The sequence below is a fragment of the Hibiscus syriacus genome, unplaced genomic scaffold, assembly GCF_006381635.1.
Source record: "Hibiscus syriacus cultivar Baekdansim isolate YM2019G1 unplaced genomic scaffold, ASM638163v2 tig00008222_pilon, whole genome shotgun sequence".
NCBI lineage: Eukaryota > Viridiplantae > Streptophyta > Magnoliopsida > Malvales > Malvaceae > Hibiscus > Hibiscus syriacus.
This window is the reverse complement of record NW_024062157.1, coordinates 481155-498921: the sequence shown is the minus strand read 5'-3', so window position 1 is coordinate 498921 and position 17767 is coordinate 481155. Positions and strand designations below refer to the sequence as shown.

The 17767-nt window shown below is 37.3% G+C and overlaps 2 protein-coding genes across 2 annotated transcripts; one reads left to right on the top strand and one right to left on the bottom strand.

The window, feature by feature from the left end:
* Positions 1–12320: 12320 nt before the first annotated feature.
* LOC120202118 (cyclin-U1-1-like) lies at positions 12321–13678 on the bottom strand. Its single transcript, XM_039202593.1, has 2 exons — positions 12945–13678; positions 12321–12861 (listed from the first exon to the last, which is right to left on the bottom strand). Exons 1-2 carry the CDS (start codon positions 13364–13366, stop codon positions 12576–12578), a joined length of 708 nt encoding a protein of 235 aa, XP_039058524.1. The 5' UTR covers positions 13367–13678; the 3' UTR covers positions 12321–12575.
* A 3023-nt stretch (positions 13679–16701) lies between these two features.
* On the top strand, positions 16702–17338 carry LOC120202125 (iron-sulfur protein NUBPL-like). The gene is made up of 3 exons (XM_039202596.1): positions 16702–16803; positions 16932–17052; positions 17145–17338. The coding sequence occupies exons 1-3, from the start codon at positions 16777–16779 to the stop codon at positions 17336–17338; spliced, it is 342 nt and encodes a 113-aa protein (XP_039058527.1). The 5' UTR covers positions 16702–16776.
* The last annotated feature ends 429 nt before the right edge of the window (positions 17339–17767 follow it).

Genomic DNA, 17767 nt, shown 5'->3' with positions numbered 1-17767 from the left:
CACCAACCCACCTAGGTATTTACCCCCAACTTCCTTCTCATACCTATATTAACCACCTCTAATTTCGTTTCTTGCAGAAAAAGAAACGACAGTTTCTTATCTACAACCACCTTTCTCACTGCCCTAGCCTTTTCCTTCCTACCTAAACCCCTAATATTCCAAGTGACACAAGATACACGAACCATAAAAAATAATTAAAAACCTTAAACCAAATAAGGGTTAATACCCACCCTTCTCCCTCTTAGCCAAATTAGACTCCGAATACTTCTCGGCAAAATCCTTCTTTCCCCCCTTAAAGTTAACACCTAACATTTGGCTAACCTGTCAAGTTAATTCCATTTCATCTTTATCAATCGAAAATTCAACTGCTGAAAAACCTTCTCCGATTCACCTCTTATATTCTTCTTAGTATACCTGTTGTAAACTCTGTCACAGAAAATAGTAGCAGCATTATTAGGTCGAATTCGATTTGTTGGAGGGGAAGAAGAACACCTCCTTGTAGGAACTTTATTAACTTGCACCCCATTAGATCCAAACTGAACTGCTGCAAAATCTATCCCTGATCCCTCCAAAATAGTCTGTTGAGGACCTCCACCTTTCCCCCTAATATCAGCTAACTCATCAGGCTTGTAACCACCTCTATATGAACTTGGACTTCCCTCAACGGCCCCATTAACTTCTACCCTACCCTTGGTACCATTAAGTCCATTCACTTGGTCAACATTATCAAGCCCCAAGGAGACCCCACCCCTGTTTACCACCCATTCTCTCTCTTCTGTACCAGCCCTCAACCTTCTCTGCTCTCCCTGGACATCACCCAGAACTGTCTCCTATACACATACATCAACTACCACTAAATTTTGAAAAACCCCTTTTCCTTCCAACCGCCCATCGAAATTTGTACGCTCCCCTTGTGGAGAGTCCAAAACCCATGCTTGTACGCTGTTTTGAATATCTGACACCGTCTGGTTACCCAACCTCCCTTCCTGCTCTTCAACATCATCCCCATTGCTCTCTTCCGGCAAGTTATCCTCCTCATTATTTACTGTTCCGTCATCTTCAACCATATCCTCTAACTCCGGAAAAAAATCTTCACTTCCTTCCACCTTAATCTTAATCATGAACGATCTCCCAAACGTATTAATAGTGACATGGGGAGGAATATCAAAAGGACTTTCAAGCCTCAATAACATATGAGCTACTCTACAATCCACTCTTTTAGCAGTTTGTTCATGTATCTTAACTAGTTTGCCCCATCTCGACGCCAAGCTTGTGAAAAAAGGAACTGACCAACAATTTAGAGGAACACCAATCATAGAAACTACACAGTAAGGTAATGGCACACCCTTTTCTTCCATAACATGCTCCAACCTCTCGAACCAAAATGACAAAGCCTCCCACTTGTTTTCCATTGTTGCAACTTTCTCCTCAACAGTCTGGAAAACTACCAGACATGCGTTTTTTGCATAACCCATTGAACCACTTTGACATTGATTCCCTCAGTTCTTAACGCCCTCTGCACAAACTCAACTTTGAATAATGGCTTACAAATACCAGTTAATGACGATTTAAGCCATGGTCTATCCTCCATTGGAATAAAAACTTCCAACGGCTTCTTCACCTCCATCTTAGCTCCAAAACTCCCCACTTTCTGGCCCTCGACTTCTTTTGCTCCCACAACTATATCCTTATATGACCTTCCATTGTAAAACTTATTCATCATCTCCTTCTTTCCAGAACCTGCAGCTGGAGATAATGGTAGTTTCCTGAGCAACTCATCTACACTAGCATCTGTAGACCTCGCCACACTAGTACGCTTGAAGCTCCTCGAAATACTTTTCTTCTGATACTTAGCAATCGACACCGATATTCTCCTCCCATCGACCGAGATGTTATTCATCTTTTCAATTGCAAAATGCATATTATCTTTGCCAGCAAAATGCACAAAGGCAAACGTACTTTCCTTGTAATAAGGTCTCCTATTAACAAATGGAATGAACACCTTAATCACCTTGCCATAATGACTAAAACGATCCATAATGCACTTCTCTACACTCGCCTGCTAAGATTATCCACGAACGTAACCCACGATACTCCTCCAGACAAACCTTAATAACAGACAATTCAGTTCTTCACGAGGTATGAATTTTTCTACATCTCAGTGGCCTCCAAAAGATTGTGGTGAAAGCCTTATTGGTTTATAACTTCTTTATGGTGTTTTATGCTTGGTGGGAAAAGAATGATCTTAGGTTGATTGTATGACATTGAAATACATAAAACGGGCACATCGGTATTTGCTTCTTTTTTCTTATCACGGGTAGGACACATGGATAGTATGCTTCTGCTAGTCCTGTTACACCTTCCTCTACTCCAAAGGCTCTAACTTGAAGTTGCAATTACGCATTTTTCCTATTACTAAAGCATAGTGGATTAAAGGAACTTGGTCGCTATCTTTCGTACCACCATTGGCATTACTGCTATCTAGTTGTGTCTAAGGCTCCTTAACAATACATTTGTTAACTGTGAGCAAGCATAGTATAATTACCATGCATGTAGTCCAATTGATTTTCATGCTCAAGGGTGGCAGTTCAACTGCCATTTTTTGCCTATTTCCTGTAGATTTATATTTAAGTTCCTATCTCCATGTGCAATGCAGTTATTTTAAAAAAAAAATAGATTTTATTTCCTTATAGCTCGTCTTTCCTTTACTGATTATATCTTTTTCTATCTCTGTCTCTTTCACTTCCCATGCAATGTAGCTACAATTTGGTGGCCACAATCTTCCGCTTGCTTTACCTGCAAATAAGCCATTTGTAATCCTTTTTGTTGATAGATCATCTGAGACATCAGAAACTAGAAGAAAAAGTAGGGAAGCTCTTGATGCATTCAGAGAAGTAGCGCTTCACAACCAGATTTCAGATTTGGTGAGTTCACAAAATACTGACCATCAAGACAAGTCATCATTTCTAGGAATAGGATTACGGGAATGTAAAATTACTTGACACGTTATTGGAAATGTTACATCAACTTGTTTGGTTAATTTGGTAGGAATGTAATATAAATTTACTCAAATCTAAATTATTTAGTTAACTAATCAAATTATCGACATTTTAAACAATTTGATCAAGAGTCTATAAAAAATTTCATTGCTAAAACTGAAAAATATTGATTAAATATAAATCAAATTATTTTAGGGAAATTTTGTTTATTAATGAAATAAATAAATAGAGAAGAGGAGGTTTCAACATCCAAGTGCCAAAAAAAGTATTATTTTAGGGTAATATGGAATCGTTCATTACTCAAGAAATAGGTGGAAATAGAATTCCCACCATTTTTTATGAATAGTTGGCATTGTTGGTAACGTATCATTACCGCATTGAGGGAATGATTGCAAATCAAATGCATGAATGATTTTGCGGAAAAGATAATTACCCAGTGATGAAGTATTCCTCTAACCATATGCACCCTAAGGGTTTCCTAAAGCAATTAGATCAAGATATGGTGGTCCAACTTCATTTATTAAGAAACATAAATTTAAAATGTGTCTATCTTCTCAACAACTCTTCTCTAAACAATAATTAGATTGTTGAATGTAAATTAGTGTTTTTCCAACAACTTTAAACAACAAACTTTTCTTTTAGGAAGCGATCCTACTATGTAACCAGTGAAACATCATACCTGTACAGGATGATCGCCAAGAATAACCTTGCCACCATACTTTATTGCTTCTTCAAAAAACCACACAAATTTTAGACCCAGGGAAAACCTCGAGCCTACTAGCAACCTATCATTATCGGTAATGATTCAGGACACATAAATTGCTTACTCAATAAGGGAACAACAACAATCCTCAAGGAACATGGACAAAAGGTACTAAGAGACGAGTACCTTTGCAAGAAACCAGCTGTAAAGGATACCAAACAGGTTATGATTTCCCCCCCATATATCCATCATTTCTCCCATGGTTGGTACCTAGTAGTCGATGGATTTAAGTTACAAGATGAAAATTTAACAGTTTTACAATCAAAACAAAAGCCTAGTTTCATAACTAAGTTATGCAAGTGTAGTTAGAGAATGCACAAGAATATCAAAAGAGTACACCAAAAACAACCTCTTCCATATCCAAATTCCAATCTCTGAAGCCTTACTTTTAACCCCTTTTCCTTAAAAGCAAATAATTTACTAATGAAAGAACATATGCAACTCGACTTGAGCATAACTCCAAGAAAACAACCTGAAGTAAACAAATTTTATTTTCAAAAATTGCATGTGAGTTTCGAAGTTCAAGTTAATTGCTGAGGTGAGTTCCAAGTCATTTTAAATCGCGGGCGCGGTCGTGTTTTCGATCATTTCAGGTTTACTGTGATTGTGGCCATCGCAGGCGCTATTGGGCGCTATTGCGGGTAACTCAGACGGCGGCGAAAATGCTATTTCGCGGACGAAATCACGTTTTCGGACCGTGATTTGAAACCCCGATACAATATAAACGCAGACAGCTAACCTGCTAGATGATCCATCCATGAATCAATAGTTAATTAGTTTCAGAAGAGAAGCACCTGTTGTTATGTTTGGCTTGAAAAATTAGCAAAGTTGAAAGTTAACAAAATTGAAAGTTGGCAAATTTGAAAATTGGTAAAGTTGAAAGTTGGCAAAGTTGATATCTTTGGTTGGTGGCTAACTTGTACACATTGGAAAATTCTTTGGTAGGTGGCCAACTTATTTTCATCTTTGATCCCTAAAAATATTAGGTTATTTATAAGTTTAGTTCTTAAAACTCAACTATAAACAGGCCTAAGTATTTCATTAGAAATCATCCCAAAAACAAGTTCTATGTTCCTCTTGTTTTCTTCATTCTCTCACTTTGGGAATTCTAAATAATTCTATTTGTTGTAATATTTGTTGATAGTGAAGTTATCATCCGGTGTGGTGCCCGAGGAGTAGACGATATTCTTGTCGAACCTCATAAATTTGGTGTGTTCTCTCCTTTATTGTGTATTATTCAAATTTTCCATTGTGTTTCAATATTCAATAGTTTGACGGGTTTATCCGCTGTGTAATCTTTGGTGGTTTTGATCTTGACATTTTAGGTTAATTTTGAAACTACGTTCGTGTGGGAAATAACCCAGTTTCCCCAATAATTGGTATCAGATATTCGGTTAAGGTTATCCTGGTGGTTCCGTTGCTGAAAAGATACAGTTTGTGATATTGAATATTGTTCGTTAGAATTAAAATGCCAAAATACGGATCAGTTGAGACATCAAGCTCTTCATCTGGACCGGTGAGGAGGGTGATGTTAAATGCAAATTTCTCAGTGGAGTTGTTTGATAGATCTGGTCATTTTGGCATGTGGCAAGGCGATGTGTTAGACGCTTTATTCCAACAAGGTCTAGACATCACCATTGAGGAAGAAAAGCCCGAATATATGGAGGAGAAAGAATGGGGAACAATCAATCGTTTGGCGTGCAACACGATTTGATCTTGTATTTCCAGGGAGCAGAAGTATAGCTACAAGAATGAGACTTCTGCAAGTAAGATGTTGAAAGCATTAGAGGAAAAATTCCTAAAGAAAAGCTCTCAGAACCGTTTCCACATGAAGAAAAGATTGTTCAGATTTGATTATCAACTAGGCACCAGTATGAATGAACACATCACAACGTTCAATGAGCTAGTGACAGACTTATTGGGCATGGATGAAACCTTCAAAGATGAAGATTTGACCTTGATGTTGTTGTCATCTCTTCCAGATGAATTTGAGCACCTTGAGACAACGTTACTTCATGGTAAGGATAATGTTAACGCTTAAATATGTAACTGTTTCTTTGTATAGTTATGAGCTCAGGAAGAAAACCAAGAAGGAGAGCAAATACGAAGCAGCGGAGGCCATGGTGGCAAGAGGTCTCTAGAAAAGTTAAAAGCCAAACTGGAGAGGGAGATCAAAGTCGAAGTCCAGATTGGGAAAATATGAATGTGCCTTTTGTCATGATAAATGCCATTGGAAGAAAGATTGTTCGAAGCTGAAGAAGAAAGGAAAAGCTGCTCCAGATGCATGTGTTATAGAGCATGATGCAAATGACTCTGACATATCATTGGTTGCTTCATCAACAACATTCCATTCAGATGAATGAATATTAGATTCAGGTTGCACCTATCATATGTCCCCTAATCGGGAGTGGTTCTCCGATTTAGTAGAACTAAATGTAGGAGTTGTTTATATGGGCAATGACAATACCTGTAAAACTGTTGGGATAGGTTCAATTCGATTGAAGAATCGAGATAGATCAACCAAAGTTCTCACTGATGTTCGATATGTGCCCAGTTTGAAGAAAAATCTCATTTCGTTGGGAGCCTTGGAATCCAAAGGCTCAGTAGTCACTATGAGAGATGGAGTTTTAAAAGTCACATATGGCGCACTTGTGATGATAAAGGGCATCAGGAAAAATAATTTGTATTACTACCAAGGTAGTACAATTATTGGAGCAGTTGCAGCAGCTTCCGGAGGTGATGATTTGGACGCAACCCAGTTGTGGCATATGCGGTTGGGACATGCTGGAGAGAAATCCTTGCAAATTCTGGCAAAGAAAGGATTGTTAAAAGGTGCAAAGGCTTGCAAATTGAACTTTTGCGAGCATTGTGTTGTGGGAAAACAGAAGAGAGTGAAGTTTGGCACCACTATACATAATACAAAAGGTATTATGGATTATATTCACTCAGATGTATGGGGTCCTTCAAAGACATTGTCTTTGGGAGGAAACCATTATTTTGTAACTTTTATAGATGACTTTTCCAGAAGAGTTTGGGTGTATCCGATGAAGTCTAAAGATGAAGTGCTTCGAATTTTTCTGAAATGGAAAAATATGATCGAGAACCAGACTAGTAGAAAGATCAAACATCTTAGGACGGATAATGGAGGAGAATATAAAAGTGACTCATTCTTTGACGTTTGTCATGAGTATGATATTGTTCGACACTTCACTATTAGAAATACACCACAACAGAATGGGGTGGCAGAGCGTATGAATCGAATACTATTGGAGAAAGTTCGATGTATGTTGTCTAATGCTGGGTTAGGCAAGGCATTTTGGGCTGAGGCTGTGACATATGCTGGCCATCTCATCAATCGTCTGCCTTCATAAGCGATAGGAGGAAAAACACCATTGGAGGTATGGTCTGGAAAACCTGCTACTGATTATGATTCCTTACATGTATTTGGATCCACTGTTTATTATCATGTGAAGGAATCCAAGCTTGATCCGAGAGCAAAGAAGGCTCTCTTTATGGGAATCACATATGGAGTGAAGGGATTCAGCCTTTGGTGTTTAGACACCAAGAAGATAATTTGTAGAAGAGATATTACCTTTGATGAATCTGCCCTAGAAAAGAATGTAACAAATGAAGCTGTCCAGACAAGTAGTACTCCGCAGTAGGTGAAGCATACTCCAAAATAGGTGGAGTTTCAGCAGACGATGATCCCGAAAGTTGATGCAGCTGATTCTTCAACTCCAATAGAAAAATCAGAAGATGAATAGGTTCAAACCCAATAACCATTGGAGACACCAGAACCATTTGCAGTTACAAGGCCAAGGAGAGAAATTCGTAGACCTGCTCGATTTGTTGATATGGTGGCCTATGCTCTTCCAATTTTTGATGATGATATCCCTATCACTTACCAAGAAGCAATACAAAGCTTGGAAAGTGATAAGTGGAAAAGTACCATGGATGAAGAGATGCAATCTCTCCAAAAGAACAACACTTGGAAACTGGCACAATTACCGAAAGGTAAAAGAGCAATTGGATGCAAGTGAGTATTTGCAAAGAAAGATGGATCTTATAGCAAGAAAGATGTTCGCTACAAGGCACGGTTGATAGCTAAAGGCTACGCTCAAAAGGAGGGAATCGACTACAATGCAATATTTTCCACTGTTGTGAAGCATTCTTCCATTAGAATATTGTTGGTCTTGGTAGCACAGTTGAATTTGGAGCTAGCTCAACTTGATGTAAAGACGGCTTTCTTGCACGATGGTTTAGAAGAAGAGATCTATATGACTCAGCCAGAAGGATACAAAGATGGTGGTTGTGAGAAATGGGTTTGTAAGCTGAACAAATCACTATATGGATTGAAGCAATCTTCGAGGCAGTGGTACAAGCAATTTGGTAGCTTTATGAGGAGGCAAAAGTACACTAGAAGAAAATATGATCATTGTGTGTATTTGCAAAAGCTCAAAGATGGATCTTTCATTTATCTTCTCTTGTACGTTGACGATATGTTGATCGCTTCGAAGAGTCAAAAGGAGATAGACAAATTAAAGGCTCAGTTGAATCAAGAGTTTAAGATGAAAAATCTAGGTGAGGCCAAGAAGATTTTTGGTATGGAGATAAGCAGAGATAGACAGAGAGGGAAGATTTGTTTAACTCAGAAGTAGTATCTGAGAAAGGTATTACAATGTTTTGGCATGAATGAAAATACCAAACAGTATCCCACTAGCTTCTCATTTGAAACTTAGTTCTTAGTTATCTCCTAAAACTAACGAAGAACGAGAGTATATGGCAAAAGTTCCATATGTTAATGCAGTTGGGAGCTTGATGTGTGCAATGGTGTGTACGCGTCCTGACATTTCACAAGTAGTTGGAGTTGTGAGCAGGTACATGCATGATCCTGGAGAAGGACATTGAAAAGCTGTGAAATGGATTCTACGATATCTCCAACAAACCGTGGATGTTGGTTTAGTTTTGAACATGATGAAGCACTTGGTCAGTGTGTGGTTGGATATGTTGATTCCGACTATACTGGTGATTTGGATAAACATCATTCAACTACTGGATATTTGTTTACTCTTGCTAAAGCCCCAGTATGTTGGAAGTCTACTTTGCAATCTACGGTGGCTTTGTCTACTACAGAGGTTGAATACATGGCAGTTTCAGAGGCTGTGAAGGAAGCAATTTGACTTAACGGGTTGATGGAAGACTTGGGAGTTGTTCAAAGTCACATTAGTCTCTATTGTGACAGTCAGAGCGCTATTCACTTAGAGAAAAATCAAGTCTACCATTCAAGGACTAAGCATATCGACGTGAGGTATCACTTTGTGTGGGAGATCTTTGAAGAAGGAAAGATTCTACTTCAGAAAATTGCAACATCAGAAAATCCTGCAGATATGATGACCAAGGTGGTAACAGTAATCAAGTTCAATAATTGTTTGAACTTGATTAACATCCTGAAAGTTTGAGCACCTTCGGGTGTATGGCGCTTGTGAGCGCAATTAGAGGCACTACAAGAGCTTCATGAAATTTGGGGAGTTGAAGAAATTGAGTAGGCTTGGTAATTTCAAGCCAAGGTGGAGATTTGTTATGTTTGGCTTGAAAAATTAGCAAAGTTGAAAGTTAGCAAAATTGAAAGTTGGCAAATTTGAAAGTTGGCAAAGTTGATATCTTTGGTTGGTGGTTAACTTGTGCACATTGGAAAATTCTTTGGTTGGTGGCTAACTTGTACACATTGGAAATCATCCCAAAAACAAGTTCTCTCTTCCTCTTGTTTACTTCATTCTCTCACTTTGGGAATTCTAAAGAATTCTATTTGTTGTAATATTTGTTGATAGTGAAGTTATCATCCAGTGTGGTGCCCGATGAGTAAACGATATTCTCGTCGAACCTCGTAAATTTAGTGTGTTCTTTCCTTTATTGTTTTTATTCGATTTTTCCATTGTGTTTCAATATTCAATAGTTTGACGGGTTTATCCGCTGTGCAACCTTTGGTGGTTTTGATCTTGACATTTTAGGTTAATTTTAAAACTACGTTCATGTGGGAAATAACACAGTTTCCCCAACACCTGTGGTTTCAAACAACTGATTACAGTTTCAACTTCTCTGCATGATTCCTGCAAAACCACAATGAGTAAATATCAATCTCTTTCTACAATACTGATTGCCCATCCAAGATTATCACCGATAATCTTGAGATAATTTACAGATAAGTTTCCTTTAAGCTCAATTAGGAAAAAAATCACGATTTTTAAATTCTATCCAACATTTTCTCGTTAAACCGAACAGAACCAACAAGTGCCAGAGAGACGTGCGCAGTCCCAATCAAGTACACATCGCAATTGCCACCCTGGGCGGAAGATTCGCACGAAAGAACCATCACGCTCCTCAAAAGCTCCTCCGGGAGCTCCCTTCTCTCCGAGGAACCGGATATGTCCTGCGTAGAAACATCATAGTCATTGTTTCCGTCATAACCCTCGTTTTGTATCTCTTCTTCTTCTTATTCTTCTTCGTCCCCGTCTCCGTCGTCCTCCTTTTCAACATTCACGATGCTACCGCTCAATCCGTCCGGAACATTAGGGTTAGGGTTAGGGTTAGGGTTGTAGATGTGCAAAAAATCCTCGCCGCTCGGAAGATCCGATTCCGTTGGCATCGGCTCCATTGCAATCGAGACGGTTCACGACGGTGGAGAGAAAGTGGTAAATTGAAAGGGTTTGAGGACTGTGAATTGTTGGAAGTATTAAAAACAGGGAGGGGATTTAGTGAAAGAAGCTAGAGCAGGGTGACTCCGGCGATATGACTGAGTTGAGTGGGCATAAACCGTTCCTATTACGCGATTCGTTGTGTGCGAAAGAGGAGTATGATTGTTGAAGTTTTTGTACCATGTTTCACCTATACCATTTCATTTGTTGGGTAAATACAAAAGCCGTCATCAATGCTTTGATTCTTTCATTATTTAAGGTTATCAGTTTGATGTTATAACCAATAGCTTATGCTATCACATATTGGTGAGATTTCAAGGTCGATTGAAACTTGAGCCTCAAATACCAGTTTCTGTATTTAACAAGCCTTAAAACTTGAGCCTCATGGTATGATAATGTAATACATCTCCACATAGTAAAAAATCAAAAGCAGATTGTGCATATTTTTGCAAGTAAAGTGCGAGCAAATATAAGAAAAGAGATTAGAGAAACCAAGTTTTGTGTTATTCTTGATATATCATTAACAGAGTAAATGGTAATTGTTTTGAGGTTTGTCGATGAGAATGGAGTATTGAACAACGGTTTTTTTTTTTAAAAATTCTTGTTCATGTGAAAAATACTGCATTGTTAACCTCACAACAAGCATTGTATAACTTAGGTTTAATACAAAAAAATAAGTACCCAAATAGGCTTAAAAACGTTTTAGTACTTATAGAATTTTTGTTAAAATATATATATCTAATATTTTTAGGTGCCTACAATTATATTTTTTCCTAAATTTTTAATAATAAAAATATTATTTTTCAAAAAGAAAATAAAAAAATTTAAAATCTTAATTTATTTATAAAAAACAAATCTTTTATTAAAATTATAAAATGCCAAAAAAAATAAAATTTCTCATTTCAACCCTCATTGCCAACCATCGTCGGCCATCATCGTCATCGTCGATCGGTTGAGTTTTGATCGGAATTACATAGTGGTTTGAATGGTGGTGGCGGTGTGACTTATAGACGTCGGGATCGATTAGAATCGATGAAAAAACAGCGACAGAGGCTTAAAATCCGATGAAACTTTGAACGTTTCTCCATGGCAAACGGTGATAGATTACTACGAAAGACCAACATGAGTTTGATCGAGGGTCGACCCGATATTGATGACAGTGGCAGTGACGGGCACAACTGACTGACGACTATGGAAGGGGGAAGGGGAGGGGAAGGGGGAAAGGGGAGCACGAACTGTTTGTTTTTTTTAATTAAAAATATTTTTAATATTTTTAAATAAATTCTCAAAATTACCAGAACGTAACACACATCACTTAACGGAGATTTTTAACGACGGTTAACAGCTGGACACTTAAAAATGTAATGTTGGAAACATTAGACACTTATTTTTAACGAAAAATCATTTAGGCACTAAAACGTTTTTCGAAATATAGTTTAGATAGTTATTTTTATATTAATCTTTTTAACTTTTCATAATTTAAGTTCGAAGAATATTCGTGGCCAAAGATATGATGGGACATCTAATATGAGAGAAAAATTCAATGGCTTAGAAGCTTTGTTGTTGAAAGATTCACCTTATGCATACTATGTTCGTTGTTTTGCTTCAATAAGCCTTGATTGCAACAACCAGAGAAGTGATCCACATAGGTCAATTTTTCACAAAGTTGGTCATCTTCATTAATCTTGTGGATGTATCTTTTGAGTTGCAACAAGCTCAGCGGTTTGAAATCAATGACAAGATTGCCAATGATGATGAGATTGAAACTGGAAGGGGAACCCAAGCTATCACAACTTAGCAAAGTATTGGTAGACACTCATAAAGCTACTGCATTTCCTCTTTATTCATACATTTATCCGTCTTGTGCTTACTCTCCAGGTTTCAACATCAACATGCCAGCGTGCATTTTCATCAATGAGCCATGTCAAAACTACGATTAGGAATCGAATGGAGGATAATTTTCTTAGCGATGTTTTAGTAGTGTACATTGAAGAGGTGATTGCGAAAATATTCGATTTAGACTCTTTAATTGATGATTTCATTAGTGTTAAAGTATATATGGTACAATTGGATGAGACTTGACTTGAGAATATTATTTCATGATCGAAGCAAACAAGGAGTTCAGTCCGCCACTCGAGGAGGCGAAAAATTTCGACTATCTTCGTCGACCGATATTTCGGCCACATCGTCAATGGAAACGGGGCTTATAATTCCCCTTTCTATTTTGTTCCCACCACCGCCACCGTCCGTCAACATCTCTTTCTCCAAATGGAAGCAATAGCTCTTGAAAACAGGGGAGCTAACCGTGACCCCAAAATCCAAAAGGAAAAGCAGCTCTAGCTCTAGCCGGTTCACCTCCGCATTGCTCACTCCTCCCACCCGAGCATAGAAGGCGTTGTTATAATGCCTGCATTAGCATCAAACCACAAATATATTCACCCTTCACATGTCAGTCGAATTCTTAGAAAACATAAGAATTAGGGCACTTACAAATCATCATTCATCTTGGAAGCAACCATGATACTGGTAACCAGCAATCTATGGACGTTCATGGAAACGACGAGAGAATCAGGGTGCTTATGCAAAAGCCTGTCTATATAGACGTATGCAACAACAAAGCATGAAGGGCTGCAATCTGTGTACTTGTATATCCTCTCCAAGTACTTTGGTATGCTTATATTAGGAGCCCTGACGCCATGAAAAGCCTTCAGGCCTTTCCCTTGCGCGGTAGAAGCAGCAGAGCCACCGCCATCTAACCCCTCGCTCAGGGCCTCAACGAGCCTGTCGTTCCGAGCCACTAGCTTTTCTAAAACTGAAGAAATGATGGTGAGGACTCTGGGTGTTGTTGTATCAGCTAGGCTTGGTTTAGGTAGCCGGAATTGGTGGGTGGGATTATAGCTGGCGGCTAACATCTTACTCCGCTGTGAAGGGAAGTGTCCAAGACAACTTGGGTCAATGTTGGGAGCCTTGTAATCGGCTAGTGTCCGACGACTGATGCTAGATGTTTGGTGTTTGGTGTTTTTGATGTTGATAACGTACGGGAGTGGGGACACTCATCGTTTGGATTGTAGAGATTTGAGGGTCGTTGTTTGCTTGGACCAGTGAGCCATCCCTTAGATCTAACGCCGCCCCTCGTGTGGATATGAGAAGATTGGGTTTGGTTGGACAACAACTACTTGTTTGGGATTCGTGGTGGACGATCTCCATTATTTTGTTAGGTCTAATTTAGTTTGTCCACAGTGAAGGGAACTCAGAGGTTAAAATAATAATTATTATTTATAGAGGTTATGTGTTCAAGCACAACATTAATAAGGGTGTTGAGCGTTCATTATCTAATGATAGAGTCTTTTGAACAAATATTATCTTGTAATGACCCTAAATCAATCAATCAATAATAATAATTTAGTGTTGGATAAATTAAGAATTTTGTCACACCCATGTGATCCCGTTTCAATAATCCAATTTTTTTAACTATACTTATTGTCATTTTAATTTTGTTTTGGTTATCCGTCATTATAAAATTAATGATGATGTTGACGTGTCATTATAAGATAATATCATGTCATCGTTAAAAAAAAGATTATTACGTTAACAATTCTCTTTATTTTTTAATTGCGAATTACTAAAACAAAACAAAATTATAACCTTAGACATCATTTAAAAAATAGTTAGATGACCAAAACAAAATCATAGGAATAAGTAGGTGATTAAATGCATAGTTTACCCTTTAGTTTTTGTAGTGAATTTATAAGATTCTTAAAGAATAGGGTAAACTACACGAGTGACCACCCAACTATGTAAAAAAATCATTTTGACCACCGATATTTTAATTTGATCAAACATACTATCTAACTATTTAAAATTTTCAATCAAGCCACCTGTATTTCTCCAACCCGTTGTCCCCTTACATGGACCTTCCTTTGAGTGGTTGTTGTGTAACTAGTGCACAATGTTCACTGGAATGCCCATATATTTTATCATCAACTTGATGAATTAATTTTAAGATATAAGGTTTTCCTATTATAACAAGTTGTTCAAAAGGGTCCCGTTGCTTCAAATATTTTGCTTTTTCCTTAGATATTCGGGCTCAGATACCCATGGATTTGCTGTTTGCTTACCAACTTCTTATAATTCAGAAAATATTAGTTTTCTCGAAGCCTCTTGTTCATATCTCTCATCAAATAGTGCTATTCGATAGTCTATCTAGTAGACTCTCTGCTAAAAATAATGACACATCATCATTCGATTGATTAATTAAATTTCTTTTAATTTATTTTTAATTTAAAAATTTACTTTCCTTCAATCAAAGGGTGACCCTAAGGTTGAAAGAAAATAAATCAACGCATATTTGGGGAAAATTAAATTTAAACCCATGACCCCATGTTTGAAATGGGAAGAACCAAACCATTGGCCCAAAGCGTCATCTAGTTAGTTTTATAAAATAAAAAATATATATCTTGTATCTTGGAAAATTTTCTTTAAGACAACAAATAATATAATTAATAAATAAAAGTTAAGAATATTTTTTTTACATTAACATAAAATACGAATATATAAAAATATTAAAATAATACGAATATAATATGAATATATATTTTTTAAAATATGTAACTTAAAAATACAAATTATATAAAATATATATTTTTAATACGAATATATATATATATATATATTTTTGAGGAAAAACGTGAATTTCATTCCATGCAAACAATAGAATACATGCTCGAGTTCAAAAACTTAAAACAAACCCCCTAGAAAAACAAACTAAATCACATAACATTGTCTGCAGCAAGAGGAGGGACGATGAGAGGATGTGGAGTCCCGAACCAACGAACATGAGATGTAGTAGACAAGCCCTCGCGTGCTAACGCATCCGCAACTGTGTTACCCGAGCGGCCAATATGTTGAAATGACTGTGCAAGCTCCTTAATCTGGTCGAAGAGGGGACCATCATAAGAGAAATTGAGAGACAGCGAGGTAGCCCGGGGAGATGATGGATTGAGAATCGCCTTCTAAAATAACTTGTCGATAGCCTTGGTTCGAGGCCAACTACAACCCAGCCAGACAAACTAGAGTCTCAACAAGAAACACATTCAAAGCATAATGAACAGGATTTGTACAAGCAGTAAGAAACTGGCCCCGAGAATCCCGAATAACACAACCAATACCACCACAACCTAGTTCATGAACATAATTTTAAACATATTGCGACATTTACATAGAAAACGCCACAAAATGATAACTTTAGCGGCGTTTTTATAAAAACGTCACAATAGGTTCATCCAGACTCGTACTTTAGTGGCGTTTTTATACAAACGCCGCTAAAGACTAATACTTTAGTGGCATTGTTATACAAACGATGCAAAAGACTCGTACTTTAGTGGCGTTTTTAAATAAACGACGCTAAAGACTCGTACTTTAGTGGTGTTTTTTCAACAAACACCGCTAAAGACTCGTACTTTAGTGGCGTTTCTAAATAAACGCCGCTAAAGACTCATACTTTAGTGGTGTTTTTTCAACAAACACCGCTAAAGACTCGTACTTTAGTGGCATTTTTATACAAACGCCGCTAAAAACTCGTACTTTAATGGCGTTTTTCAACAAATACCGCTAAAGAATTGTACTTTAGTCGTGTTTTTATACAAACACTGCCGTTTTCCTGTTTTTAGTGGTGTTTATATTTCCAAACGCCGAAAATTTTAAAATCTCGTAGATCCCCTTTTCCATTTTTAGGTTTCTGTCGCTCATTTTTTAAGTTCACTTTTTCTCAAAAGTAGAGAAGCTCTCTCTCGCTTTAAAGTTATGCTAAAACCAAAAATGGCTCCTCATTTCATTCCCCCCCAAATCTACAAGCCCTAGAGAAGGTCGAAGAAAAAGAAGATTACCAAGACAACCGTCTCTTTGTTTAGAACACTATCGATGTGTCTAAGCTTTGTGCTTCAGAACTTGAAGAATTTGTCAAAGGTTATAGTTTCTTCTTATATATATTTCATGATTCTTTTTTTTAGTTTTAGAATTGTGTAATTTCGGTTTCGTTTTTGTTAAATTAGATTATATTTAGCAGCTTCAAGAAAATTATGGAAAATTGAGGCTGCTTCGGTTTCGTTTGTTTCTGCGTTGCCTTTTTGCACAGGTGTTAAAGATGCTATGAAAACATGTATGGGTCGCCGATCTAAGTTGTTGGCTTCAGCGTTCCCCTTCACCTTCCTTTAACAATTTATTCCCAGCCATCGCATCGTCTTAGTGAATAAAGATGCAAAATTTTTTTGCTGTTATGATTGTGTTTGTGAGTCTCGCTAACTGTTAGTTAAGTGATTTTCCAATGAAGGGCTTCTGGCGGCCCTTTGCTGTAAGATTAAAGGCCTTTGTGCTTCATTGGTTTCACTAATAAAACCCTATTTTCTTGTTGAGAAAATGACTCTTGTTTTTGGGTTGATTCAAAAATTGAGTTTTTCTTTTTGTTTTTCCTTTGGGCAGAGGCTTGGGGGTGTTAGGAACTATTCAGTGTTAAGAAACGATCAGCTGAGAATTAAAGAGGTTAATGATGTGATTGATGTTGCCTCTGGTAAAGGTGGTGTTGGCAAGTCTACCACTGCTGGTAATCTATTCTTTTTTCATGTTCATGGGTTAGGAATACCATTTTTACAGGGATTTGTTTCACTCATGGTGGTTTATTTGCAATATTTGTAGTTAATTTGGTGGTTTCATTAGCTAACTGGTGTGGATTGAAGGTAGGAGTGCTTGATGCAGATGTGTATGGACCATCTGTTCCAACCATGATGAACATCCACCAAAAGGCAGAAGTTAATAAAGGTAATATTTCTATCTTCCAGGAGATGATCTTTCTTCAGTCAATGGAAAAAATAAAAAATCTTTCCAATTGAAGCAGGACTAACTTTTTCAAATGCCTAGTAACTCTTATAAACAATAAAATATTGTTAGATATAGAATTTATGTAGAGAAGTATAATGCTTGATATTACTTGAGAATTGTCTGGACTAATATTGGATTTGGTGGTTGAGTTTAGATGTTATAATGCTGTTGCTTTTTTGTCAATGCAATCATACATTATGAATCGAAATATATTTTAAACAAATATTGTACAAATATAGTGGGTACACATGCATAAGAAATTGATTAGAAGATTCCAAACCATACTTTAGCATTTCTAATATGCTTTGGCATATTCCTTTGAGAGCTTTTACGAATGGATGAGGGTTAAGAAGTGAACAGAATATTTTAATGGTAGATAGACAATGGAGTCAACTTCGATCAGCATTGTTTTCTTTAGCTTGTGTATGATAACTTGTCAA